Source organism: Puma concolor, chromosome B3 (assembly GCF_028749965.1).
Source record: "Puma concolor isolate L17-30 chromosome B3, mPumCon1.1.hap2, whole genome shotgun sequence".
NCBI classification, from domain to species: Eukaryota; Metazoa; Chordata; class Mammalia; order Carnivora; family Felidae; genus Puma; species Puma concolor.
Window position 1 is genome coordinate 117,255,192 of NC_141672.1, and position 24,838 is coordinate 117,280,029.

General features: G+C 58.5%; 2 protein-coding genes across 3 annotated transcripts in view; one reads left to right on the forward strand and one right to left on the reverse strand.

Moving 5' to 3' along the window:
* Nucleotides 1-5,094: 5,094 nt before the first annotated feature.
* Nucleotides 5,095-8,211, forward strand: ISLR (immunoglobulin superfamily containing leucine rich repeat). Of its 2 annotated transcripts, none has more exons than XM_086711197.1 (2): nucleotides 5,095-5,411; nucleotides 6,214-8,211. In XM_086711197.1, the coding sequence occupies exon 2, from the start codon at nucleotides 6,222-6,224 to the stop codon at nucleotides 7,506-7,508; it is 1,287 nt and encodes a 428-aa protein (XP_086567323.1). In that variant the 5' UTR covers nucleotides 5,095-5,411; nucleotides 6,214-6,221; the 3' UTR covers nucleotides 7,509-8,211. The 2 variants fall into 2 exon arrangements, with proteins under 2 accessions (XP_086567323.1, XP_086567325.1); XM_086711199.1 differs by lacking the exon at nucleotides 5,095-5,411 and adding an exon at nucleotides 5,886-6,012.
* Nucleotides 8,212-10,663: 2,452 nt separating this feature from the next.
* STRA6 (signaling receptor and transporter of retinol STRA6) overlaps nucleotides 10,664-24,838 on the reverse strand; it is a 29,996-nt gene continuing 15,821 nt past the window's right edge. Inside the window, exons 8-20 of the mRNA XM_086711202.1 lie at nucleotides 24,542-24,708; nucleotides 23,090-23,212; nucleotides 20,857-20,924; nucleotides 20,600-20,676; nucleotides 20,267-20,328; nucleotides 19,165-19,327; nucleotides 16,005-16,080; nucleotides 14,866-14,999; nucleotides 13,643-13,760; nucleotides 13,458-13,559; nucleotides 12,597-12,760; nucleotides 12,190-12,339; nucleotides 10,664-11,564 (exon numbers count right to left, since the gene is read on the reverse strand). Of these exons, the coding sequence (XP_086567328.1) occupies nucleotides 11,416-11,564; nucleotides 12,190-12,339; nucleotides 12,597-12,760; nucleotides 13,458-13,559; nucleotides 13,643-13,760; nucleotides 14,866-14,999; nucleotides 16,005-16,080; nucleotides 19,165-19,327; nucleotides 20,267-20,328; nucleotides 20,600-20,676; nucleotides 20,857-20,924; nucleotides 23,090-23,212; nucleotides 24,542-24,708 (1,553 nt within the window). The 3' untranslated portion in view covers nucleotides 10,664-11,415. The remainder of the gene's footprint in view (nucleotides 11,565-12,189; nucleotides 12,340-12,596; nucleotides 12,761-13,457; nucleotides 13,560-13,642; nucleotides 13,761-14,865; nucleotides 15,000-16,004; nucleotides 16,081-19,164; nucleotides 19,328-20,266; nucleotides 20,329-20,599; nucleotides 20,677-20,856; nucleotides 20,925-23,089; nucleotides 23,213-24,541; nucleotides 24,709-24,838) is intronic.

The window sequence follows — 24,838 nt, forward strand, 5'->3', positions numbered from 1 at the left end:
TCAGGGCCCATCGGACCCTCTTTCTCCGTCGCTCTTTCTGGATCTTGAATCCTGTCTCTACCTCGGATCCAGCCCTGGCTGTCAGTGAGCACCTGCTTTCTCTCACTCCCGTGTCTGTCTCAGTTCCTCCCGAGTCCTTTCTCTGCCGCGCTCTGTCCCTTTCACTCTATTTTCTTTCTCTCTCTCTCTCTGGGATCTTTTTTGGCCTTCCAGGAAAAGCTGACGTGGCCGCGCCAGCAGCCCCCTGGTCAGCGGGAGTGAGGCCCCTTTGGGGTGCAGGAGTCACAAGCTGAGCAGCCACAGCTGGGGAGGGGTAGCAGCTCCGTGGAAGGGGGTGCGGAGGAAAGGGAAGAGAAATTCTGGCCTCTGCCAAGGGCAGGGGGTGCAGAACAGGGAGCAGGAAGGAAAACCTCTGTGGGAAGAAGCGGGCACGTCCCCTGCCCCGGTGACCAGCATGCCTGGGACTGTCAGGATTTTAGCACCAAAAGTCTGGCATCTTGGAACACCCCCTCGGTCCTCGGCAAACTGGAACAGTTGGTCATTCTATGATGAACTACTGAGGCCCACAGGAGCCAAGGCTGGGGTAGGCAGGAAGGGCTCCCAAACCTGGCCCCTCTTCGCCCCCTCCCCACTCCGCAATTCTTCCTTCCACTGCGGTGGGGCTCTTGAGGATCAAGGGATGGTGGAGGGGTTTGAGGGCCTGAGAAGGGCTCTCCAGTCCTGGGGACTGAGCCCAGCTCAGAGGAGGCCAGGACTGGGAAGGTGGTGGCCCAGGCTGCCGACAGGGAGCTCCTGGGCTACGAGGAGGTAGGAGGGCCAACCTCAGGCTCGCCTCCCGCCTGATCCCATTATCTCTTGTGGGATGGGCCGTTGGGGAGGAATTTTCAGCCTATGATAGCTACGAAGAGATTAGAGGGGGCTGCCTAGGAGGTAATAAGCCCCCATCCTTGGAGGTATGTGAATAGCTGGGGGCTGTGTGCGACCCTCCCTCAGGTATACAGGGGTGGTCAAGTACCTTGGAGGCTCAGATGGGTTTGGGTTGGGGCCCACTTGGCCATGGTAGCCCTGTCTTCTCATCCTTCCTGGAGGAGACGGGGCATGGCTGCACCCTCAGGCAGGGGTGGGATCTGGACAGTGGGCAAGAGTCGTCAGTGACCAACGCAGGTAGAGTCAGTTCTGCCCAGATAGGCGAGTCCCTGTTACTTTTTCTGCCCTCAGCCCCCGATGGCTCCTCCACAGTGAGGTTCTGAGGGCCGACTAGTGTTCAGCTGTCATCAAGGCCTTCGAGGGTGGGGAACGGGGGTGCAAGGGCTCCCCTCCTTCAGGAAGGCTAGTAACGTACTCAACCACCTGACAAGAGTGAGGCTCTCCCACGTTGTGTGAAATGTTCCTCAGATGTCCTATCCAAAGGCCCCTTTGGGGACGTGTAACCTTGGGCACGTCCCTGTCCCTGTCTGGACCCTGAGTGCCTATCTGTAAAATGAGGAGGTAGAGGAGGTGGCCTCTATGGTATTTTCATCTCTGGCATTTGATGACCACCCAGTTGGCCCATTCATCGAGTCAAGGAATATTTATTGAACATCTTTTCTGTGCCAGAAATTAACAGCAACTGGGGAGATGAGATGTCTGCCTTCAGTGCACTTCCTCTCTAGTGGAGGGATCTCACATTAAACACATAGGAATACATTTCTGCCGAGTGAATTACCTGAGGAAACCGTGAATAGGAAAGACAGAGTCCAAACAAGCTAGCAAACAAGGAGACAGGCAGTGCAGACAGAAGGAAGCCTAAACAGAAAAGAGAGACAGGTATCATCATCTTCACAGAAATAACCTACAGTATCCATGAAACAAGAACTGGGTACGACATATATTAAAGAGAACAGTCAGCAAATTAAAAGGAATCTTTGAAATGTAAAGCTTACAAATCAAACACTCCATTAGAAGGGCAGAATGGTAACATAGACGAGACTTCCTAGAGACAGCGACGGGAAGATACAGAAGTGAGACAAAGGAGGGGAAAGATGAGGACGTTAGGGGTTCCTCCACGAAGCACAACATCTGGTTGATTAGGGTTCCAGAAGGAGAGAACAGAGAAAATGGAGGTCAGGAAATCATAAAGGGGTAAATCAAAAACTTTTCCAGGGCTGAAGAACATGAATTTCTGATTTGGAAGGGCAGGCCCTCAGCAAGGCACAGCGTAGTGAATCATCACCTCCACGCTTCCAGAAAGACAAATCCCAGGCGGCACACACACAATTGATGCCAACACAGTGGCGGAGCCCCCCACACCAGCCCTATAAGCAACAACAGAGCAACGGCTTTCAAGGGAGGGCCCCTGTAAAGTTCTGGGGAAGAGATCTCCATCTGGAGTTCTCTACCCAGCTAGACTATCACTCAGAGTGACAAAGAGTCTTCAGACAGGCAGGTCCCACAACACCTCTCCTACAAACCTTTTCCAGAAGGTACTGGAGGGCGGGTTCCAACAAAGCGAGAGTGTAAACTGAGAAGGGGAAGATGTGGGATCCAGGAAGCAAGAGGCCCAAGCCCAGAGAGCTGAGCAATGGACCCCTGAGCAAGGGAGGTGGGCCATCACTGTGTGACTGTAGCACAGCCAGGGTCCAAATAAACCGAACTGGAAGTGGCTCGGTTGGTTAAGTGTCCGACTCTTGGTTTTGGCTCAAGTCATGATCTCACGGTTTATGGGTTCGAGACCGGTGTCAGGCTGTGTGCAGAGAGCGCCAGAGCCTGCTTGGGATTCTGTCTCTCTCCCCCTCTCCCTGCCCCTCCCCCACTTGCTCTTGCACTCTCTCTCTCTCTCTCTCTCTCTCTCTCTCTCAAAAATAAATAAATAAACTTAAAAAAAACGAATTGGAGCAGGTCAGAAGGCTCAGGGAGAGATTTCTCCAAGATAAAATGGATAGAGTACATTATGGGTTTATTTACGTTGAAAGGAGATTCACCCAGCTGGGGGAGAGTGGGGAATTGAATTAGTGAGAAGCACTAAAAAACCCAAAACAACAAGCCCCCCTTCCCCACACCTAGATGAAGACAACTCCAGGGAAAACAAGCGTCATCGAGAAAGATGACAGTAAGAACTCCGAAGAAAGGCCAGGGAGGTCTATGAGGACAATTAAGGGGGGAGCCTGTTTTAGCTTCGGTGGTCTCCGAAGAGCTGCTCTGATGAGGTGATGTTTAATGGAAGCCTGAAATGCCAGGTTCCAGCCACAGCAGGAGGGTCTGAGGGCTGGGGGGGGGGGGGGGGGGGGGGCGGGATCTTCGCACTCTGGGCCTGTGTGCTTTGGAAGGGGGAGCCGGGGGGAGAGTGTGGGCTCCTGAGAGCGCCTCAGAGGCAGCCCCCTGGCGTGGGTGAGGCGGTGTAGGCGGGTACAGCAGCACAGCGACGCCCCCTCCCCCAGGAAACCCTCTGTGACTGGCACTGAGGTCGCTGAGTCTCCCCTCTGGTCACCTGAACTCCCGATGTATGTGCTTCCAGCCTCTAGTGGGCCTACCGAATTCAGGACTTTCCTCCCAATTCCCCAACACAGCAACGACGACGCCAGACAAGGCTTCGCCTGCAGTGGGTCGGAACTCGGACTGCGAGAATATTCTCAGTATCAGACTGAGGGGCTTTGCAGGGGGCACGCGGTACTTGCAGCCCCGCTTGGTGACAGGGGGATGGCGACGCGGTGAGCTGGGATGGAGGGCTCCCCGGGGATGCTTTCATCCAAAGAGGATACCTGTTTGTCCTTGGCCCTGCCAGGAGGGTCAGGAGAGTGCTGAGCAGAATTCAGCCAGGTATATGGACAGGAGGAAAAGGAAGGCTGGGGCAGAGGGCTGAGGGGATATGAGTAGGCTTGTGCTGTGGAGGGCAAAAGTATCCAGTGCACAAAGTGTTTTCGAGGGGGTTCTCTCATCTTTTGGTTGCTCTTCTGGCTCTCTTGTTTGGGGCCTCTTTCTCCTCCCCATTCTGACTCCTCCGGGCCCTCCTGTTTGGGGGGAAAAGCTCAGATATACCCTCGCCCTGGAGGCATATGTCCTTCCCACACAGTTAGTGCTGGGAGAGCGGGGCCCAGAGAGCAGTGCAGCCTCCACAGACAGGCAGCTCCAGTGGTGGGATTTCAAGCAGTGTGGGAGGACACAGAGAATATTCCGGAAGGAGCGAGACCCTCAGCCTCACCTCTGCCTGCCGGGTGGGCAGTCCTGGGTGATGGAACTATCTGTGTGAACCTGGGTCTCTCAGAATCCCAGTCAGGGAAACTGAAGTCCAACTGATTCGTGTCCAAGACTCTCTGCTACGGGGTTCGGTGCCTTGTCATACCTCTGCCCGCCTCCCTGATCTCTCCCCTCCCGGCCAAGTGGGGAGCTAGGTCTGGCGCCTTGGTGCCTGGGGACCTCCCTGGACCACATGTGCTTAGAGCAGCCTAGCCTCAGAGCCAGCAGGCAGGCCTGACACAGACGAGGAAGATGTGTTTTCTCACAAAACCAGGACTAACATTTTGGCTTCTCGCTGGGGTGTTGGAGTCTGGTGGGGTTTTCATACACTTGGGTCTTCTCTGCTTTTCATTGAAACACAGCATCACCCACACAGACACATGGACACAAAGACACACACTTCTACACACACACACACACACCCTCCCAAATACACACACTCGCTTGTATACACCAGACAAACACAGAGACGACACAAAACGATGCAGTCTCACACCTACACGAACACACGCTCAAACATTCCCAAACACACACATTGACACACAGTCCCACACCCACATCCACACAAACACACATACACACTCATCCACGCCTAGAAATGTCGCACGCATGTGCACACACAATCACTCATACGGCCCCAGCTTGGAGAAGACCCCCCCCCCCCATCTTTCCTCTTGTTTGAAGCGAGGTTAGAAGTTTCCCACCTTCCGGGAGACTCAATTCTCACTCTTCGCTCCATAAAAATCCTCCTAGCCCCATCTTTTATTGGGTGCTGTCCAGCTAGTGCTGTGTCTTTAAGGAAGTTGAAGCTGCTAAAAGTGAGTGAGAGAGAGGGAAAAAAAGAAAAAAATTTTGGCATCTCTTCCCCCTCGAGTTTCTGGTGTCACTTATGAAACACGGGTCCTTGTTGCTGCAGAGAAGCAGTTGTTTTGCTAGAAGGAGGGAGTGTCCGGGCTGTCTGGGCTCCCTTCCTGCAGCCTGCTCTCAGCGAGGCCCCAGGCACCCTGTCTGGGGGAGGGCGGGCACGGGCGAGCGGTTCGAAGGTGGGGCAGGAACCAGGGTGCCCCTTCCTCCAGCCTCCGCATCCTCCCTGCACGCCCGGTGGCCCCGCAGCCTGCCCTGGGCCAACTCTGTCTTTTGTTGGTCTTTGGTCCCATCTTAGAAGTGGATCCGCTTGGCTAAGAAAGAGTAGTTTGAAGGTAAGCCAGCGGGAAAGGGGGAGGCCTGCCGGGCACAGAGGCTCGACTGCCTGGCACTTTCCCGTCGGTTCGGGGTGCTTGGGACAATCCCTTATTTGGATGTGTCCAGGGGGCGTCTGCCCCTCTAGCAACCGCATCCCCGGAAATCCCGGCAGCATTTGGGTTGAACCACTGGCCTCCCCCAGGCCAGCTGAGAGGTCCTGGCGGGGGTTTATTTAGGCAGCTGCCTGGCGTAGTCTGAAAGGAACAGGCCACGGGTGTGATTCTGTAGAAAGGGTTTGGTGTCTGCTGTGGTCATAGCCTGTAGGAGCGGGAGGGGGGCGGATGGGGTGGATGGGGGCGGTGTGCACTGCACAAGGGGCCTTGTCTGGGCCGGGGCAAAGCATACCTATGGGGGGCTCCGGTGGGAGGGACTGTGGCCAGGATGTGGGAGGGCAGGAGGGAGGTTCCGTGGAGCGCTGGGGGAGGGGGCGGCTGAAAACGGATTTCAAGTCATAAAATCAGCTCGGAGCTGGCCGAGGCAGGGAGAGCTCTCTGCTTGGAGGAGGAGCTGGGGTCCTCTTCCGTCCTGTCTTCGCCCCTTCTGGCTGCGTGACCTCGGGCAAGTCCTGGCCCTTCTTTGGGCCTCAGTTTCCCCTTCTGTAGAATGGGCAGGGGGGCTAGGTGTTGTTGGGTCTTAGCCGGATTCTGTGGGGGCAGGGCCTTGTGAGGGGGAAGAGCTCTGTCTGGCTGGGGTCCCGAGAGGGACGAGTGCCTTGCACGGGCCCTTGGGGTCACCTTGGTGGCGTGTCCCTCTCTGCAGGAGGTAGGATGCAGGAGCTGCGTTTGCTCTGCTGGGCGGTCCTCCTGGGCCTAGCGCAGGCCTGTCCTGAGCCCTGCGACTGCGGCGAGAAGTACGGCTTCCAGATCGCCGACTGCGCCTACCGCGACCTGGAGGCCGTGCCACCCGGCTTCCCTGCCAACGTGACCACGCTGAGCCTGTCGGCCAACCGGCTGCCAAGCTTGCCAGAGGGCGCTTTCCGGGAGGTGCCCCTGCTGCAGTCGCTGTGGCTGGCGCACAACGAGATCCGTGTGGTGGCCGCCGGTGCCCTCGCCCCTCTGGGCCAACTCAGGAGCCTGGACCTCAGCCACAACCTCATCTCCGACTTTGCCTGGAGCGACCTGCACAACCTCAGTGCCCTCCAGCTGCTCAAGATGGACAGCAACGAGCTGACCTTCATCCCCCGGGACGCCTTCCGCAGCCTTCGTGCCCTGCGTTCGCTGCAGCTCAACCACAACCGCCTGCACGCGCTGGCCGAAGGCACCTTCGCGCCTCTCACCGCTCTGTCCCACCTGCAGATCAACGATAACCCCTTCGACTGCACCTGCGGCATCGTGTGGTTCAAGACGTGGGCCCTGACCACGGCCGTGTCCATCCCGGAGCAAGACAACATCACCTGCACTTCGCCCCACGTGCTCAAGGGCACGCCGCTGAACCGCCTGCTGCCGCTGCCTTGCTCGGCGCCCTCGGTGCAGCTCACCTACCAGCCCAGCCAGGATGGTGCCGAGCTGCGGCCGGGCTTCGTGCTGGCCCTCCACTGCGACGTGGAGGGGCAACCGGCCCCCCAGCTCCACTGGCACATCCAGACGCCCGGTGGCACCGTGGAGATCACCAGCCCCAACGTGGGTGCCGACGGGCGTGCCCTGCCCGGGGCCCTGGCCGCCGGCGGCCGGCCTCGCTTCCAGGCCTTTGCCAACGGCAGCCTGCTCATCCCAGACTTCGGCAAGCTGGAGGAGGGCACCTACAGCTGCCTGGCCACCAACGAGCTAGGCAGTGCGGAGAGCTCAGTAAACGTGGCACTGGCCACACCGGGCGAGGGTGGGGAGGATGCGCTGGGGCGCAGGTTCCACGGCAAAGCGGCTGAGGGTAAGGGCTGCTACACGGTTGACAACGAGGTACAGCCCTCAGGGCCAGAGGACAACGTCGTCATCATCTACCTCAGCCGCGCGGGGGGCCCTGAGGCTGCAGCAGTGGGAGGAGGGGCCCCTGGGAAGCAGCCCCCTGGCCTGTTCCTACTAGGCCAGAGCCTCCTCCTTCTCTTCCTCACTTCCTTCTAGCCTTCCCCCGTCCCCACCCCCCCTCCCTCCCCTGACTCTGTGGATGTCCCTTATAATAAGCAACACCTGGGTCTGAGGGTGGCAACTCCCAAGGCCGGTGTGGGGGACTTCACATCTTCCTACCTCCCTTCTCACCTCCTCTGGAACCCTCACCACCCCCGACTTCTAAACTTGCTCAAAGCTAGTGACTAGACCAGAATTTGATCCCATACTCACCGTGTGCGGTGCTGATTGCTGCTAACCACATGGCCCGTGCTCCCCCATCAGGGCAGCTCGCTAACAGGGCGATGCCCTAACCCCCCGGGGGAAGCCCTACCGATGGAATTGCAGGCACTGGCTCCGACCAGCTGGCAAAGGCTGGGGGCACAGGGTTGGGGCCGGGGGCTTGGCAGGGAAGTGACCTGAAGCAGACAGGGAACAGGGTCTCGGGCGGTGGCTGGCATAGCTTTGGGCTCTTGGTGACCCGCTTGAGTTCCCGCTGCCTCCTGGCATTCCCTGATGATCTGGGGGCTCGGGAGTCTGTGCCCTGATCTCAGACAGGATCGGAGGATCCGGGATGGCCTTCATCTCCTCCCACCCTGTGCCCCTCCACCCCGGACACCTATCCTGCCTTTCTCTCCAAGTATGCATCTGTAGCCTGCCCCTCCAAAGAGGCTAGCCGTCCCAGGGGGCGGCCGAGAAATAAACAGCATTTCTGATGCTCCCTCGCGTCTGCCTGGCATTTTGTCTGAATCCAGGGTCCTCCCCCGCCGCCCCCATCCCGGTTGGGGACAGGACAGGGAGTCGGAGGGTCAGGACAACCCGCCTGCTTGTCCACGCGTGACGGGGCCCGTGAGGCCCGCACAGACTGTGTAGCAGGTGGCACAAGGGGTTGGGCCTGTGGGCTCAGCGCCGGGCCTCAAGCTGAGCTGAAGGGCAGATCATCCCTGTCCTCAAATGAGCCCACAGGACAAACGGGAGTGTGGGCCTGACGAGCATCCCAGAGGCTTCCCTTGGGTCCATGGCCCTGCACAGTGCTTCATGCCAGCAGTGGCCTAAGGAGGCATTGGGGGGGAGGGCAGGGAACGGAAGCACCCGGATTGTGCCCCCCCCCCCTTCCCGGTCCTATTCCTGGAAGGGATGTTAAGGAATGGAGAGGAAATGGGGACAGACAAGGCAAGATGGGGAGGAAAGAGAAAGGGGGAGATGGGACGGAGGGTAGGGGCGAGAAGGGGGGAGAGGAAAAAACACCCAGAGAGTGAGAACAAGAGAGCATCTTTGAGGGGGGAGCCCAGGACACCAACGGTGCTTTCCAGGAAGAGGAAATGGTGTTCCTGGAGGAGAAGTCGGCCCTGGGCGTCTTCCCCACACAGCAGGTGGATCGGCGACTGACCTGGGGGGTGGCGAGGGCCTGGCAGCAGCCTGAGGGTCTCTTAGAGTGGGGAGCATGTAGATGGAATCAGAACCTAGAGACTAATCCCCACATCCGTGCCGAGTCAGCGATGTGTCTCCCTCCCCACCCGTTTCCAGAACGAAGGGGGCCACACATAGGGACACGACCCTGTGGGAGAGGCTCTGCGGCCTCCCAGGTTCTGCACTCAGGACTGTTGAGCCCAGCAAAGTGGAGGCAGGGAGGCCGAGGAGTCTGGCCAGCTTCCCTTCCCCCTCCTCCTGGTCCACACGCAGCACCTCCCCGCCCCCCTCAGCAGCTTGCAGCTCCTGCTGAGCTGATGTCACCAGCAGCACATGTCAGGGATGTCTGCACATCTGGTGGGAAGCAGCAGGGTGGAGCCAAGTCCCCCGTGCTGTGCCACTTTGGGTAAATCACTGCCCATCTCTGGGCTTCAGTTTCCTCAGAAAACAAAGGACGAGTAGGATGCTTAAGGGTCCAATGGACTCTGATTATCGAAGGCTTGATACCCTAACTCATCTCGGATCCCTGATGTCTCTGGCCCCCATTCACAGCTGAGCAAGCTTGGCTTTTGGAAATGGGACCTGGGCCTAAGACCTGAGTCAGGGGCAGCTGGGGAACAGCTGTGCTCTGAATGAAACAGTCACTCTCCTGCTTCAAAGTCATCTGTGGCTCCCTGTACCCTCAGAGTGACGCCCAAATTCCCCAGCCAGCCATTCATTGTCCCTCTGCCTGACTCTCTGATGTCACCCTCCCTCCACGTGACTCTCTTGGACCTGCTAATTAATTGTTCCCGTAATAGTCTGTGATGTGTTATCCTCTACATCTTTACATATGCTGTTCCTTTGGTCTGGACACCCTTCCCCTCTTCCTCACTTGGCTAAGTTGGCTCAAGGAAGCCTTCCTGGGTGCCCCACCCCCTGGCCCCCACAAGGATGGGGTCCCTTCCTCTGGCTCACACAGCCCTGGGTGTCCAGTGTGCCAGTCTGATCACACTCTATTGTGACTGTTTCCTTGTTAAGGGAAGAGACCCAGTCTGCCTTCTCATCCCTGTGACGCTGTCGGTCACCAACACTGGGTCAGAAAGACATTTTTCAATGGGCTACAGTGGGATCAGAGCCCGCCCTCTTACCCACCCTCCCCCGCCCCTCTGGGGCAGCCTCAAAGGCGGGTTTGAGCTCCCTGGCCCCACCCCTAGCTTCAAGTGTATTTGAGGCCGTAGTGGAGTGTGGGAATGTGGGCGAGGAGAGAGGTTGTGCAGACATCTCTCAAGGCCCCGCTGACCCAGATCTGTGGAGTGGCCACCTTTCCCCCACCCTCACCAAGCCCACAGTGGGCCCTACACCCTCAGTCATCCATCCCCCACCTCCACCAGTCCCCAGCAAGGGAAGGGACACCCCCCCATTTCCCCCCCCCCCCACCTCAGCTGCCCTTCCCGGCTGCACACAGGGTCTACTCCTTTTAGGACAGCTCCACCCTGTGCCCCATCCCCCCTCTTCTGCTTCTTTATTCATATTGCTTCCGTCTTCCTGAAATCTCTCTTCCCTAAGTCCTGCCCATTCTCAAGGAGCCAGGAGAAGTCCTACCTCCAAAGCCAATGTCCACATAGTTCAGAGGTGGCATCATAGGGTCCCCAGTCCCTCTACCACCCAAAAGGATATGGCTATGGGTTCTCCTCTGCCCTGCACGGAGTACCCAGCCCCACATGTGACCAGGATACCCCGACCCCACCCAAGCCCCATACATGATTTACTGGCAGTACGGGCAGGTTTCCCCCATGTACCCTCCTCCTACGGAGGACTGTTTCTCAGGGACAAGTTTATTACAGGGAGCACACTAACCCCTTTCATAATATCTAAAGGCATACCAATTGCAAAAATATCAGGCTCTCAAGTGTGGCCAGCTCGGTGTGGGGCCTGCTTTGAGCCATGACTTTGCTGCCCGGTAGGAGCCCATGGCTTCCTCCTGGGCTGCCTCGCAGGAAGGCACGAGGCCCCCCCCCAAGAGGAGGGGGGAAGCTGGAGGAGAGAGGAAGCCCTGTGTCTGGTTCCGTGGTGGTGAGATCCAAGGCTGAGGTGGGGCTGAGCTGGAACGTGAAGCTGTTCTGGGCTGAACCTCAAGGCCAGGCAGGAGAAGACCGCAGTGAGGCTGAGGCTGGTGGCATTGCCAGCATGGGGAGGGGCCTGGATGTGGCCTCCCCAGTTCCACTGGCTCCCAGACCAAGAGCCTACACCACCAATTACTTCCTCTGGAGCCCTTGCTGGCTTCCCAAGACGAAGGGTGCAGACCAGAGCCCTCGGGAAGCTCCTGGTGTGGGCAGACCTCCATCCGACCACAGCGACCCCTGGCTTCTGGTGCTGGTCTCCGATCCGGGGAACTTGCTGGCAGAGAGGCTGCCCTGGCTGGGGGGGGGACGCTGGGGACACTGGGGAGGGAGTGGGCTGGGAGGAGGGGTGGACCCCAGCACAAACAAGGACACGGTGGCTTCCCGCACCCTCGGGGCTGGGCTCCGTTGACCTAGGCCCCCGACAGGGCCGTCTTCCGGAAGGCCTGCAGGGCCGGGTTGTGCAGCAGGGTGTAGGCCAGACCCCAGCGGGCCCTGCCTTGGCGGGCCCTGGGCCCTGCTCCTCTGGCCATGGGGTCCTTGGTCTGCAGCAGCTGTATCCCTGAGAGGGAGAGACTTCCTGTGAGTCACTCAGCAAACACCCAGCCAACCCCTCTGGCGCCAAACCTGAGCAGTCTGAAAGCCTCATGTGCGTTGTTGGGGAGGCTGGTGACCCCGGGGCTCCAGGGGCCCGCTCATAGGGTGGGAGGTTGGGAGAAGTGTGGGCCGCAGAGGGGTGTTTGTAAAGGCTCAGGGTGTTGTCCCGCAGGGGGCAGGCAGAAGAGAGAGGGGCCAGCTCTATGGAGGGGACTGGAGGAAGGGCTGGGACAGCCAGCTCGGTACCCACCTCCCTACTGCGAACTTCCCTGGCGGTAAGGAAGGGGAAGACCTCTCATTCTCTGCGTGAGAAGGGTGTGTGTGTGTGTATGTGTGTGCACTCTTACGGAACGCGCAGAGGGAGACAGTGTGCGGTGGGATCAAGGAAAAAAATTACCTCGAGAGGCACCAGGAAAATGCTCACTTCCCTCCTCCCGCAGGCAGCGGAGGGAGAGAGGAAGTGAGCATTTTCCTGCGGTTCACTCCATTGTACGTCGTACATACGTCCTATGTGTGGCAGGGACGGGGGCATGCCTCGTCCCTCAGAGAAGGTGGGCTCAATTCCCGCCATCCCCAGGGGGAAGGCCCACCTTCTTCTTCCTCCCCGTGTCTGAGGCCATCCTGGGGGCCCTGGAGAGGCTGGGGCCGCTGTGTTCGCAGAAGCAGATCACAGAACGCTGTCGTGGCTGGATGCAACTGGCTGGCCTCGATCTTCAAGAAGCTGCAGTATGTGTGGTAGCCTGCGGTGGGTGGAGGATGGCAGCGCTGGGGGAGGAAGCCCCCCCCTCCGCCGCCACCCCTAACTCACGTACGGAAGTGTCCTGAGCAGCCTGCCGGCGCGCACCCGGCCCCCTGAGCGCACGGCGCCTGCGCTGCCCGTGGGTTCCCCCGCCCACACCTGTCACAGTCCCTCGTGGACTAGCTCGGGGCAGAGCCTCCCTCGCTGCTTGCACAGCCTAAGCGACCCCTGCTCCTGGCCCCTGCCCGGCGGCCCTACCGGGGTCGAGATTGGCGGCTCGAGGTGGCAGCAGGCTGAAGTCCATCTGGCCAAGGTGGACAGCATTGTAGAGGGCAGAGAGGAGCACTCGCCAGGCAGCCACCACGGCGCCCACCAGCACGTTGATGGGGAAGAGAAAGAACGTGACTGCGGAGAGCGCTCGCCTGGGGTGGGGGGAGAGAAAAGGCTGAGGCTGGCCCTCCCCCACCGAGCCCCTTCCTCGGGGTCAGGGTCAGACCTAGGTACTAAGCACAGCCGCTGTTCACTGCCTATCATTTATCGAGTATACCTTCTAAGCACCCTGCCCTGTGCTGGGCCTGCTCTCTTGCCCCCCACCACGCTGGGAGACAGGTGGTGGTACTGAGGCCCAGAGAGACTGGATGGCTCAGCTAAGGCTATCAGTGGCAGAGCTGGGGCTTATGTCCTGGAACTTTCTGTGACCCCAGTGTCCCATCTCCCTCCTCTGGGTCCCTTGTCCACTGACTCCGAGTCTCTCCTGGGGCTGAGGTCCTCCCACAGCCTTTCCATCTAACATGGAAATGTTTCTGTTAACCTGCAAAGAGGGAGACACATGGTTTTGGGGAACACAGAGGGTCCAGGGGAGAGCGGTGCTGATCCCCAAAGCAGGAAAGGCTCATGGAGTATTTCTGGCACTGTGACAGGTGAGCAGAGAGGTATTCTGGAGTCGGCTGGGCCACTGTTCTCTTTCTCTTTGGGAAAGTCAAGCTCTCCTACGCTCCGCTGGGCTTCCCGAGAGAAAAGGGAGAGATGGCAGCGGAGGAAGAAGGACACAATAGGAAAGACCCCGAAGAAGAAGAGGCTGAGGTCCTGAGGAGACCACAAGCCCAGGAGCTGCCTCACCGGTTGGTTAGCTCTGGGTGTCCATGGCGAGTCTCTAGGAAGATCCAGTGGGCTGCCATGTTCTGCAGGACCACGGCCAAGACCAAGGTCAGCCAGAAGGGCCTGCAGATGGGGTGGGGAGGATGTCACTGTTAGTGGCCCTCTGGGCGGTGGGCCTAGAGCCCTCAGCTCCTTGCCGCTCTCACCATGAGGACTCCAAGGATCGGAGGAGCAGGAGGTTCCTGCCGTGGAGCACGGGCATGAACACCAGGAAGGCAAGGACCATGATCCCCAAGAAGAAGATGATCTGTTGCACCAGGAGCCCTGCAGGACAGGGAGGTGCAGGGGGACAGACATCAGGCTCTGTGGGACCCCAGCCCACCCTGGCACTCCCAGGAACCCAAGCGCTTAGGAATGGGGCAAACCTGGTTCCAGATCCCTGCTCTGCCGCTGCCTTAGCTGTGCCAACTAGAGCACGTTACTTTACCTCTCTGAACTTTGGGTTCTTCCTTGGTCAAATGAGGTCATGGCCCCTACCTCAGCAGGCTTGCTGGGAGGATCCAATGATATAATGTCTGTGGCAACTCTTTGAAAACCACAAAGTGCTTTGCAAACGTTATTTCCCCCCAGTTGTCCCCAAGCCCTTGGGGACAAGATTGCATTTTAAATTAGTGTTGCATTCCTATTGGCCAGAGTCCTGGCACACAGTTGATGCCAGAAACTCGTCTATGGAAACAACTGGCTACTTGTTTACACGAGGTCATGTGTCTAAACGAGCTTGGGAGGTATAAAGTCTACCAAGAGGAGGAATTACAACTTTTTGCACTAGTAATTTCTCTTCTCCTTTGTCATTCTTCTCCTCGTCCCCTGGGGAGGTGAGGACCGAAGGAACCAGCAGGCAGGGAAATCAGGCCCTGGCTTTTGCCACTCTGGCCCCAGCCCCCTCCCATTTCAGAGGGCTTTATTCACTGCGCTGCCCGTGGGGAGAATCAGAAACATGCTAGAAATTAACCTAACCTAACCCTCTCAGGGCAGGACCCCCTTTGCAGCCCCAACAATGACCACAGAACCCTGCTTGCATACCCCCAGTGATAGGGATCTCATTATCTCCACAAGGCAGCCCACTGTGGCATAACCCACCCTTATGTAAGCAGGAATGTGCCTCCGTGAACTTCCCACCTTCCAGCCCTGGGTTCACCCTCTGTGGAAACACCTGGTGGCAGTGAGGGGCCATCCTTTCCACAAGGGCTTCTGCACCTGCCCCTCTCCCTCAACCTGAGTGAGCCTCCTGAAGGCAGAGAAGGCAAGGTGGGTCCCTCTTGTTGATCTCGCCCCAGTTTGCCCCAGCACGGGTAGACACCCAGGGGCAGCCAAGACCTGCTGAGTGCTCTCCCCTCCCCAGCTGGGGCGGGGGCAAGGGGGTGCTCACCAAGGCAGGTAAAAGCAGTCTGGTAGGCACTGAAGCTCATCCAACAGAATATGGCCTGGCGGGAGGGGTGGGGACTCCGGGGCAGGGGGCCCAGGTCCAGGGCAGCCCCTCGGTACAGAGCTTGCAGGTTGACCCTGTTTGGGGGAAGGGAGTGAGGAAAGCAGAGATCTCAGGGAACACACACACTCCCTAAATTCCTCCTCTGGGCCAGTCTCTGGCAGAATTCCCCATCTCCTTACAACCTATGGCCACAGGCAGGAAAGCCAAGGGCTGTGGGAGCCAGACAGGGCTTCCTGGAGGAGGTGGTATCTGAGTAGAGTCTTAAAGGATGAATGAGTGTAAGTTTTAGTGCAAGGCAGAGATCGAGGGAGATGAGTTCAGGCGGAAGGCTCAACCTGAGCCAAGTCAGAGAGGCGAGGAAACGATTGTAGGAACGGAGAGTGACTCGCAGGAAGCAAGGTTCCAGGCAGGCAGAGGCTTGAGGGCCTTGAACGCCGGCCTAAGTAGGGCCAACCCTGTGGGAAAAGATCCCTGGGTAAAAACCCTGAGGCCTGGCAAATGCACACTCTGCCGTTGCTCCCCTTCCCACCCACGCTGCTCCTAACTAGAACCTTCTTCCCCACTCTGCTCACAGCTCACAGTGTGCAGGCAAGCGAGGCAGTCTGGGATTCAATGGCCCATCACAATCTCTTCAGCGCCCCAGCACCAGCCGGGCCACCTCCACAGCCACGCTGGCATGTGGCAGGTTCACTCCAGTCCCTGTTTCTGACACTGTTCCTCCTGCCTCTGGCCACCCTTCCTCCCCCATCTCTTGCCTCTTCCAACCCCCGGCTTTCCCAGGCTGCCTTCCAGCCCACCCAGGTGGTCCCTTCTCAGAGGGCAAAGTCCACACCCCAGCTTGGGGTCTTCCAGCCCTGTATCACTCCCACCAGACAGGAAGCCCGGGAGGGTGGGCACGGCGAGGCCCTGCCTTCTCCACCCACCACAGGGCAGCTGGGCAGGCGGACACAGTGACCACCTGGGCCTGCAGTGGCTCTCCCCTCTTCCCAGATCCAGGGCTTTCCCCACAGGCCTCCTGGCTCAGGGCTCCTGCACCTCTTCCCCACAGCTGCACTGGGGAGTCAGAGCCTGCCACTGACCTGTGTGTCACCAGTGAGCGGATCAGCATGAGGAAGGTGAGTGAGCACGACAGGACCAAGGCCGAGATGTAGCAAACTGAAGGGGGGGAGAGAGAACAAAGTGGACGGCCTCCCCGGGGCCCCCAAACTGCTGCCGGGGCGGTGCCCGGGTAGGAGTCACCCCTGCCCCCCACCCACGCTCCGCCTTGAGTGGAGACCCCCTCTATGCAGTGCAAGTCAACATTCTCAGCGGTCTCCTGCCCAGCGACTTGGCGGCCAGGACAGGGAGAGGCCAGCTCTGAGGCTGCAGACCTGGTCTTCACATCTGTCTTGCTGCTTCCATTGCGGCGTGTTGCATTCAGGCCTAGCAGGGATTGGGGGCTGCAAGCCTCCTGCCCTCCATCAACACCCAGCCTCAGTCTGCACCCTCACAACAACCCCACGGAAGGGGTGCTGGGCTGACCAGGGGGCTGAGGCTCAGCGAGAGGGCCTGACCCACCAGTTGCGCTGCTGGGAAGTGATGGCTCGAGACCTGCAATTGTTTCCAAGCAGACCCAGAATCAGCCCGGCGTGCCTGCCCCCTGATCGCATCAGTCACCCTAGGGAAGCGTTCCTGTGTCTGTGTTCCATCCAGAGACTGGGGAGCAGGAGCAAACACACAAGGAGAGGCAGGCACTGGTTCCCTGTAGCCTCAGGTGTCGGAGAGGTGGGTCTCTGCACTGACAGCACAGCATGACCTCCCGGAGCTGTTAAAACCCCTCGTGGCCCCGGCTGCACCCCAAGCCAATGAAATCAGAATTTCTGGGTGTGGGACCCAGTCCTTGGCTTTTGAATGCAGCCCGGCTTGAGAGCCGCAGCACTGGGGGCTGCGCAAAGATCGAGCCTTAATGATCCATTTCAATCAGCCATTGACTGAAATCAACCAGGCCACCGACAGGTATTGAGGGCCTGCTAACTTCTTGAAGTTAGGCTGGCGGCGGAATCACCAGGAGGGCGTGTTCAGTCATAGAGGCTGAGCCCCACCCTCAGAGTTTCTGGAGTCTGGCAAGCGGCTTGAGCCTTGGGATTTTAAAAAAAGTTACCAGGTGATTGTCAGGCACAGCCAGGCTTGAACAACTGCTACCTAAGAAAGCACTGGGCACATGCAGCTCTGTCCTGCTCCTCTTGCCCTTCAGGAGCCAGCTCAGCACCAACAAGGGGGCGCTCTGGACCACCTTCTGCCAGGTGACGGGCCTGTCTGTGAGCCCGTGCAGGTGAGTGGATGGGTTAACGCGGGGGCGGGGGGGGGGGGGGGAGCCCCCTTGGCCCCAGGCCTGGCCTTTGATCTTTGTCCATCTACCTCCGCTCCTTTCTCCCTCAGTTGGTTCCAAACCTGGGTCTCTCCAAATCCTGGTACCCACAAAATCCTCCTGCTCTCTGCTTCCTCCCCCCAGATAGATCGATCTTCGATCTTCCCCCCACTGGGTTGAGGGCCTCAGCGGCAAGGCTGCCTCTGTAGCTTTAACGCCTGTTTTGCAGTGGGGAAAGTCAAGTCCAGAGAAGTGAAGTGGCTTGCCCAGGGTCACACAGCTTTTAAGTGAAGGAGCAGGAGTTCCATCTGAGCTGTCTGATCTAGTCCATGTGACTCAGAGGCAGGGCCCTCTGTGAGCGATGCTAGGCTTATGGTCCAGGTGCCCAGTGGGCAGCCGGAAAATAGGGTCTTGGGGTTCAGCAGACATTAGCTCCTCAAGCTAAGCACAGACCAAAGGGCCCCTGAGCCCGGATATAATCTCAGTCCCATCCCTGGCTTACTGAGTGGCTTTGGCATAGCTCTGGACCCTCCTGGACCTCAGTTTTCCTCATCTGCGGACTAGGAGAGCAAACACTGCTCTGTTTGGCCCCTGAATCCAACAAGATCCAAAGTGGAAGCATTTAGGCTTGGAAGCTGCAGCAGGTGATTGTAAATGCCAGTGTGGTGAGTAGAAAAAGTCCACTATCCTGGACATGTCGCCTCCTGCCTCTGAGCCTCCATTTCCTGTTCCTGCGGATTGTTGAGGCTGAGCTAACAGGGCTGCTGTGACCTTGGATGTGGGCCGATGTGGGCCATGTCTGCTCCTGCCTGTGGCCCAGCAGGCAGCCAACTTAGAAAACCTCCCTGGAGGTGTCATTTTCAGCCCACCTAGAACTTGTCACCTGTCCAACTTGTAGGGCCACATGTCCAGGGTAGCCTCTCAAATGGGAGCAGAGACGCTCAGGAAGGCGGTGGGAGTGGTGGTCAGGGAAGGAAGTGGTGACTGCACACATCTCTGCCCACCCCCACTTCCTGCCCCTTTCCGTGCTCGGCATGCCTGGTCTGCGGGGAGAGGATGATGTTAACAGTCAGGAACAGCTGCTGAGCAGTCACACCTCCACCTGCAAGGCTGGCAGCCTAAGTTCCGACCATCCCATGTTCCTCCTCGGAAGCCAGGGCGCTCGTACCAGCCCAGGACCCCCAAGTCAGCAGAGGGTGCAGGCCCAGGACTCCTGACCACCAGGCCTTGGCTCAAGGTGGTGGAGACTGTATTACTCTCTTAGCTCCACTCTGCCTGGCTGTGCGACCCCAAGTGAATCCTTTCCCATGCGTCAAGGGGGGACACTTCTCAGTCTCCTCCGCAGGGCTATTGGGAGGGCCTGGGATGACAAGACTAAGGGCTAAAGGAGGCATCAGACCCCAGAAGGGGAGGCTGGTATGGTTCCCCGGCCCACAGGCTCATTGTCAAGGGAGGGAAGGAGAAAGGAGACGGCCCAGGAGGATAGGGATTGAGGAAGAGAAAGCATCATCCTGCCCAACCCCACCGGCCCAGTGTCCCACGTCACTGCCTCCTTTCCTCCTTCCCTACCCTCAGCAAGGCTCAACGGGCTGTCCCTTCAGCCCACACATCCAAGGCCTTGCCCATCTCCATGCCCAGAGAGCCGCACCCTGGAGCCGGGGTGGGAGACACCACACAAGCTGACAAGGGGCTTGAGATGACTCCTTCAGGTCTCAGAGACTTGGAACTGGACGCTGCAACCAGCCCAGTTTGGAGGGGAGGCAGTTGAGACCCACACAGAGGAAGAGACATACCCACAAGCACCCCGCATGTCCCTGGCAAGCTGGGACTGAGCTTGGGTGTCCGGCTCAGGTCCCCCGAACGGGCCCTCAGGGATTCCGGGGAGACCTCACCTTCCAGAGCCCACAGCTGATGCTTCACCAGCCCCACCACTTCCTGCCTGTCCTCTGAGAGCACGATCCCAAAGCCGGCCAGTAGGTAGGAGGCGTCCGTGGTGATCCCCGCCCTCACCTTCTGGATGGTGGGTACCACGCCCACCAGCAGCAGCAGGGCCACCTGGAAGAGCCCCAGAATGAAGGTGCCAGGACCTGGCCGTGCTCACACCAGGCGGCCATCCCAGGAGAAGCGTTTTCTGAGCCAGCAGGGAGACTTCGGGGGAGAAACTGCCGCGGCACACGGCTGCATCCACAGGGCCAGCACCCGCCAGAATTCTTGTCTGCCCCAAGAGCGGCGTCCTCCTGCCCCTACCCCGCACGCCGCGAGCAGATCTGACTTTGGCCTAACAGGCGGCAGCCGTGCTTCCAAGCGGCACAGCTGTGCCCATCTGTCTCTCGGACAACTGTCTAAACCTCAGAACATGAAATTTCCAATTTCCCATGTTGGCAAAAGCCGCGTCTCATACGGATGAGCCCAGGCTCACCAGGGTTCACATTTTGGCTACCATGAGGTGTTAGCAATAGGAACTTGGCCAAGTCAATCCACCTCTCTGAGTCTCAATTTCCCCCATCTGTCAAATGGAGAAAAAAATCCTGCCTATCTCTCAGGATTTGGGCTTTTTGGTTTTCTGGGTGTGTGCTTGGGGGGGAGGGGAGTATTTCTTAAACACATAGTCCTTCCTAACTGCCCAAATCTGCCTAAAACTTCCCGAATGCTCAAAGAGGAAAGTAATTCTATTTCCTCTATTTTACAGCTGAGCTAATGGGTGCAGAGATGTTGAATAACTTGCCCAAGGTCACACAGGAGGCAAATGATGGAGTCAGGGTTTAAATCCATGTTTGTACGACTCCAGAACTCATGCTCTGACTCTATCTGAGCCCAGTAGGAGTTGACACCCCCTCTCTTCTGGGTCAGCCAGCATTCCCAAGATGTCCAGAAACAGCTAGACAGGATTGTAGTTTGGGCTTTGGGGGAGCTGAGCTGGGCCTGTGCCATCCCAGGCTTGGGGGTTGGGAGCAGGGGTCCAGAGGCAAATGGCACTGCGGGGACAGGACATACCTGGTAGATGGCTGTCCCCGTCAAGGTCGCCGAAAGCACCAGCTTCAGAGGGAGTCGGAATCCTGCAGTCGCCAAAAGCAGGGATGTGGGAAGCCCAGCACCACTCAGGCCTGGGAGCCCCCACCCCTCCCAAAGAGCCCAGAAAAAGGGCCAGGACTTACAGGACCCTAGACCACCAAAGCCAGGCCAGGGGCTTTCCCCTTGTCCCCAGCTGGGGCTGTTCCTCCTGACAGGGGCTCTGGGAGACGGGAGCTGGCCTCCCACTGCAGCTGTTTCGTGCAAGGAATGGGTGAGGTCACCTGCCACTCTTGACCTCAGCTCCCCACTCCATACCTCGCTGTGGAGTGTAGATGTAGTTTCCGTAGCAGATCCAGACCCGGGACAGGAAGCCGTGCTTGGAGGTGTGGGAGCTGCGGAAAGACCAAGGCAGGCAGGTGCCCTCAGGTGAAACCCCTGCCCTGAGCCCCAGCCCCAGAGTTTGGCTTATTCCTCACTCTGCCCCACCATGCTGCCCAGGGACAGCCTCCCCCCCAAACTAGCCTGCCTACCAGCTCTGCCCACTGGCCCACAGGCAATGCCTAGGACCTCACCTACTTTCCAGCTTCTTTCGGCAAAGGAGGGTCCTCAGATATTCCTCAGAGTAACTGCTCTGCAGCCCCTGTGGAGACAGACAAATGGACGAGCAGATGAGACCTGGAGATGGCCTGGAGCCATCCCTGGGTCCCTGGCTCAGGGAACCACAGTGGGCTCCACGAAAGCTTCTTGCCTGGAGTAGGGTGCAGAGGACTGACCTGGGGGGGCGAGGTCCGTGCCCCCTTAAGTTGCCCTTTGTCCTCCACAAATATGAGACTATCAGTCTCCTAAAAATACTCAGTGTGAGCAGTTCTTCTTGAGGTCTGTCTCCAGCTCTCTCCTGCTTTAGCCATTGCTCACTGCTTTCCTCCTGGCCCACAGGCCTCTGCTGGCTGAGACTGGGGCAGAAGGGAACCTATGTCCCACGGGCACATCTCTGACCAGGACACAGGAGGGGGCCATTCCAGGTCACATCCCCCAGGCCTCTCCTCCGACTCCAGGGAGATCACAAGGGTCACGGGATTTGTCTAAGCCCCATCCCAGGCCTTAAGCGGCCTGCCAAGTGGCAGAGGCCCATGGTAAGATGGGGTTAGCCCCTGCCCCTGATCATGAGACTGCAAGCCTGTCACAGGTTGCCATGGCAACCCTGAAACCCAGGGGAAGCGTGGGTCAGCTGGAAGCTTGACTGGGTCCTTTGAGGCTTAAACCTCCCTGACCCAGGGCCAAAGAGAATTTTACTTCTCCCAGGACTTCTCAAGAGGAAGGGCATGCATGGAGGGAGAGGTGAGGCAGAGAAGATCCCTGGAGGGGGAAGGAAAGGGACTAGGCAGGGTAGAGACGTGCCCAGTGTTACCACGTAAGAGCCAAACCCAGAGTCGGGTGGGCCCACGGAGGACCCAGGGCGGCCACTAGAGAACCTGAGCCCACCGGGCCTCTCCCGCCTCACTCCCCTTCTGTCCTTGGGGACCTTGGCTCCCTGTCTAGCTTCAGTCCCAGCCCCTCTCCAGAGCTCCAGGCCCGTGGGCCAGCTGCCTGCCACGCCCCCTTGACCGCGCCCCATCCCCTGCACACGCGCGCACACCCACGGTCCGTATAGCAGCCACCTCCCTACTGTCTCTCCCACGTGCCGCCTCAAGCCTGGCCTTCACCTTCCCCAACTGAAGGGTTAACCAAGCCCTTTCGGCATCTGAGTCCCCAACCTTTCCTGAGTCTGTCCCCCTCCCCCTGAGGGCCTCTGTGGGATGGTTTTCTTCCTCTCCTCCCCCACCAGGAAGAGTCCTTGACCCCCCAGTTCCAAGCTAGCCCATGGCTGGGGGATGGGCCCTGTGCTTCTCACATTGCCCTGTGAATCTTTGTTGCTGCCTGAATCCCCCCAGGGCACTGGGAACTCCTGGAGGTCAGACACAAGTCAGTGGCTCTGAGTCCAGGGTACCTCGCCTGGGGCCTGACACTTGGTAGGTGCTTAGAAAGCTTCCTAATAAGATTGCCTTGTTTTGTAAGAATTCTCTCTCGTTATGATGTACCCACCCATCGATCTAAAAACTTCACAAATATGTGTTGAATATCTATCGTGTGCTGATACCTGGCCAGTGCTACAAATTGTGTGTGAACGAAACAGACACAAGCCATCTCTGCCCCTTTACTCCTCTTTTCCTACACCTGCACACCTTCTCCTTATTCTCTCCCTACTCCAAATCCTTCCTATCCTTCAGGGCCTCTACTGAAGCCTACCTCCTCCAGGAGGCTCCTCACCGCCCCCCCCCCCCACAACCCCACCCCGGCCTCAGTTCTTCCAGCCCACCCCTTCATCTGCCTTTATCCAACCATATCCAACCTAGAACTGATTCATGAAGCGACTCTGCCCTGGGTGTTTCCTGAATCATGTCGGCATCTGCAGGGCTCCTAGTGGGCACACGGCTCCTGGCCTGTCTCATTTCTCCACCTGGAGCCTCTGTGTCTCAGAAGCAGAACTCTGACTTCTGCCTTCTGGTCCACTTCCCTTTGTTGGGTCCCCATTGTGCGTCCGGCGGGGTGCCCCAGGTATCCTGGGTGCCAGCTGAAGGCCTGGCCTGACCTTTGCCCTGGGAGGGGGGACTACCCAGTCACTTGGTGACTCAACAAATATTTTCTGAGCACCTGCTATGTGCTATGCCCTACACGGAGCGCGATTGCCCACAGGGCACCAACAGACATACAGGAGCTCAGGGTGTCGGGCGTGACCAGAAGCCCAGCCCAGCCAAGCCCCTTTACCTCAGAGCCCGCTCCTGTCCTGTGGCTGAAGCTTCTCACCAGCTGCACCGGGTACCAAATGCTCAGGAATCCGAGGCCCAGAAGCAGAGGCAGGGAAGCCAGCAGGGGGTAGTGCTTGTAGATCTAGGCAGACAGACAGACAGATTCCCAGACACACTAACCTCCTGCCTGCCTCCCCCAACAGAAGGCCAGGATCAATCTCCCTTGCCATTTCACTCCCACCTGCCATGAGGGTGGCCTGAGGACTCTGGGTCTCTCATGCCCACCCCCTACCCGGGCCACTCAGCACCAACACTCTCGCTTCCCCTTGTGAGGCCCTGTGGAGATGCTCACCCTCCCCTGGGTTCCCGGACGCCCACAGCCCTGGGAGGAGCCAAGAGAAGAAGCTATGTAATCCCCTCCTCCTTGCAATGGGGTCTGAAACCGGGGACACCCGCTTTCTATGTTCCTTCGTTCCTGGGCTTTGGGCACAGGCCCCTGAAAATTAAAAGAGGGCCTAATTTTGTCTGTGTACAATTGCGACCTGGGCATCGGGAAAGTACATGCCCTACCTCCCGGCACCAAGACCTTCCCAGGGTTGGGCTCCTTCTGTATTCACTCACTTATTTGTTAGTTCAATACGTTTTTACCGGGAGCTCAGTAGGTGCCAGGCTCTGAGTGGTGAAAAAGACCAGTCAAGTCCCAGCTCTCAAAGAAAGCAACCAATCTGCATCTCTGCCCTGAAGGATTGGTGTTATCAACTCCGTTTACAGGGGGGAACCTGAGCCTCAGAATGGTGATGTGGTTTCCTCAAAACACTTAGCATCACCTGGCATCATTTTGTATATTTACTTATTGTGTCTTCCCTTCCGGAATGACAACTGTTGGGATGCCAGGGACTTCATCTGTCCTGTTCACAGCTGTGTTCCAGTGCTTGGAAACATCCCTGGCACGGAGTATGTGTTCCAAATATGTTTGTGGAAGGAAAGGAGGGAGGAGGGAGAGAAGAAGCTGGGTTCAAGCTCAGGTTGTCTGGCTCCACCCTTGGGGCTCTAGATGGGGCAGCGTCACACCCTCAGCCAGCAGCCAGTGAACCAGGTTCTGAGGTTCTAGAATTCTCTTTTTACCCTCCAAGACCATCCCCCTACTCGGGGCTTGTCTTCCTCCATCACTCCTCGCCCCCACTCCAGCCTGACCAAAGGGAGGCTGGGGAGTCAATAATGGAGGGATTTCAGGCTCTCCCTTTCCCCTCTCTGTCCCCTCCTAGACGGTGCTGAGGACAGGCCCAGCCTCGTCCCCTGTTCTTCCCACAGACGGCCCAGTGTGGAAGGGCCTGTGTTTACAGGAGTGGAGTTCTGTGCACAGTGGAAGGCAGCAGAGAAGCCCAGCACGTAGATAAGAGGAGAGGAGCCATGCTGGTTCATGCAGCCCTCCATGCCCCTCTGCCTCAGGCTGCTGTGAGTCCGCGGTTACCTTGGGTGCCTGGGGGCACTCTACCCTCTGCCACACCTGGACCCCGAAGTGAGCCCAGGACAGTGTGCTGCCCAGCAGGTGTGCGGCTCCGTGCCTGACCGTGGCACAGGCGGCCAGAGGGTAGTAGAGGGCAGGGTAATAGAGCAGGGCGAGTATCTTCCAGGGCCCTGGAAGGCAAGAGGGGCAGAGGGAGACACGTGCTGGAAAGGCAGAGGTGGGGCCTAGGTCCAGCCCCCCCGCCCCCCGCCAGGCCGCTCTCCTGCCTCCGCCTTCTGAGCCCCTCAGCTGGCTCAGTGA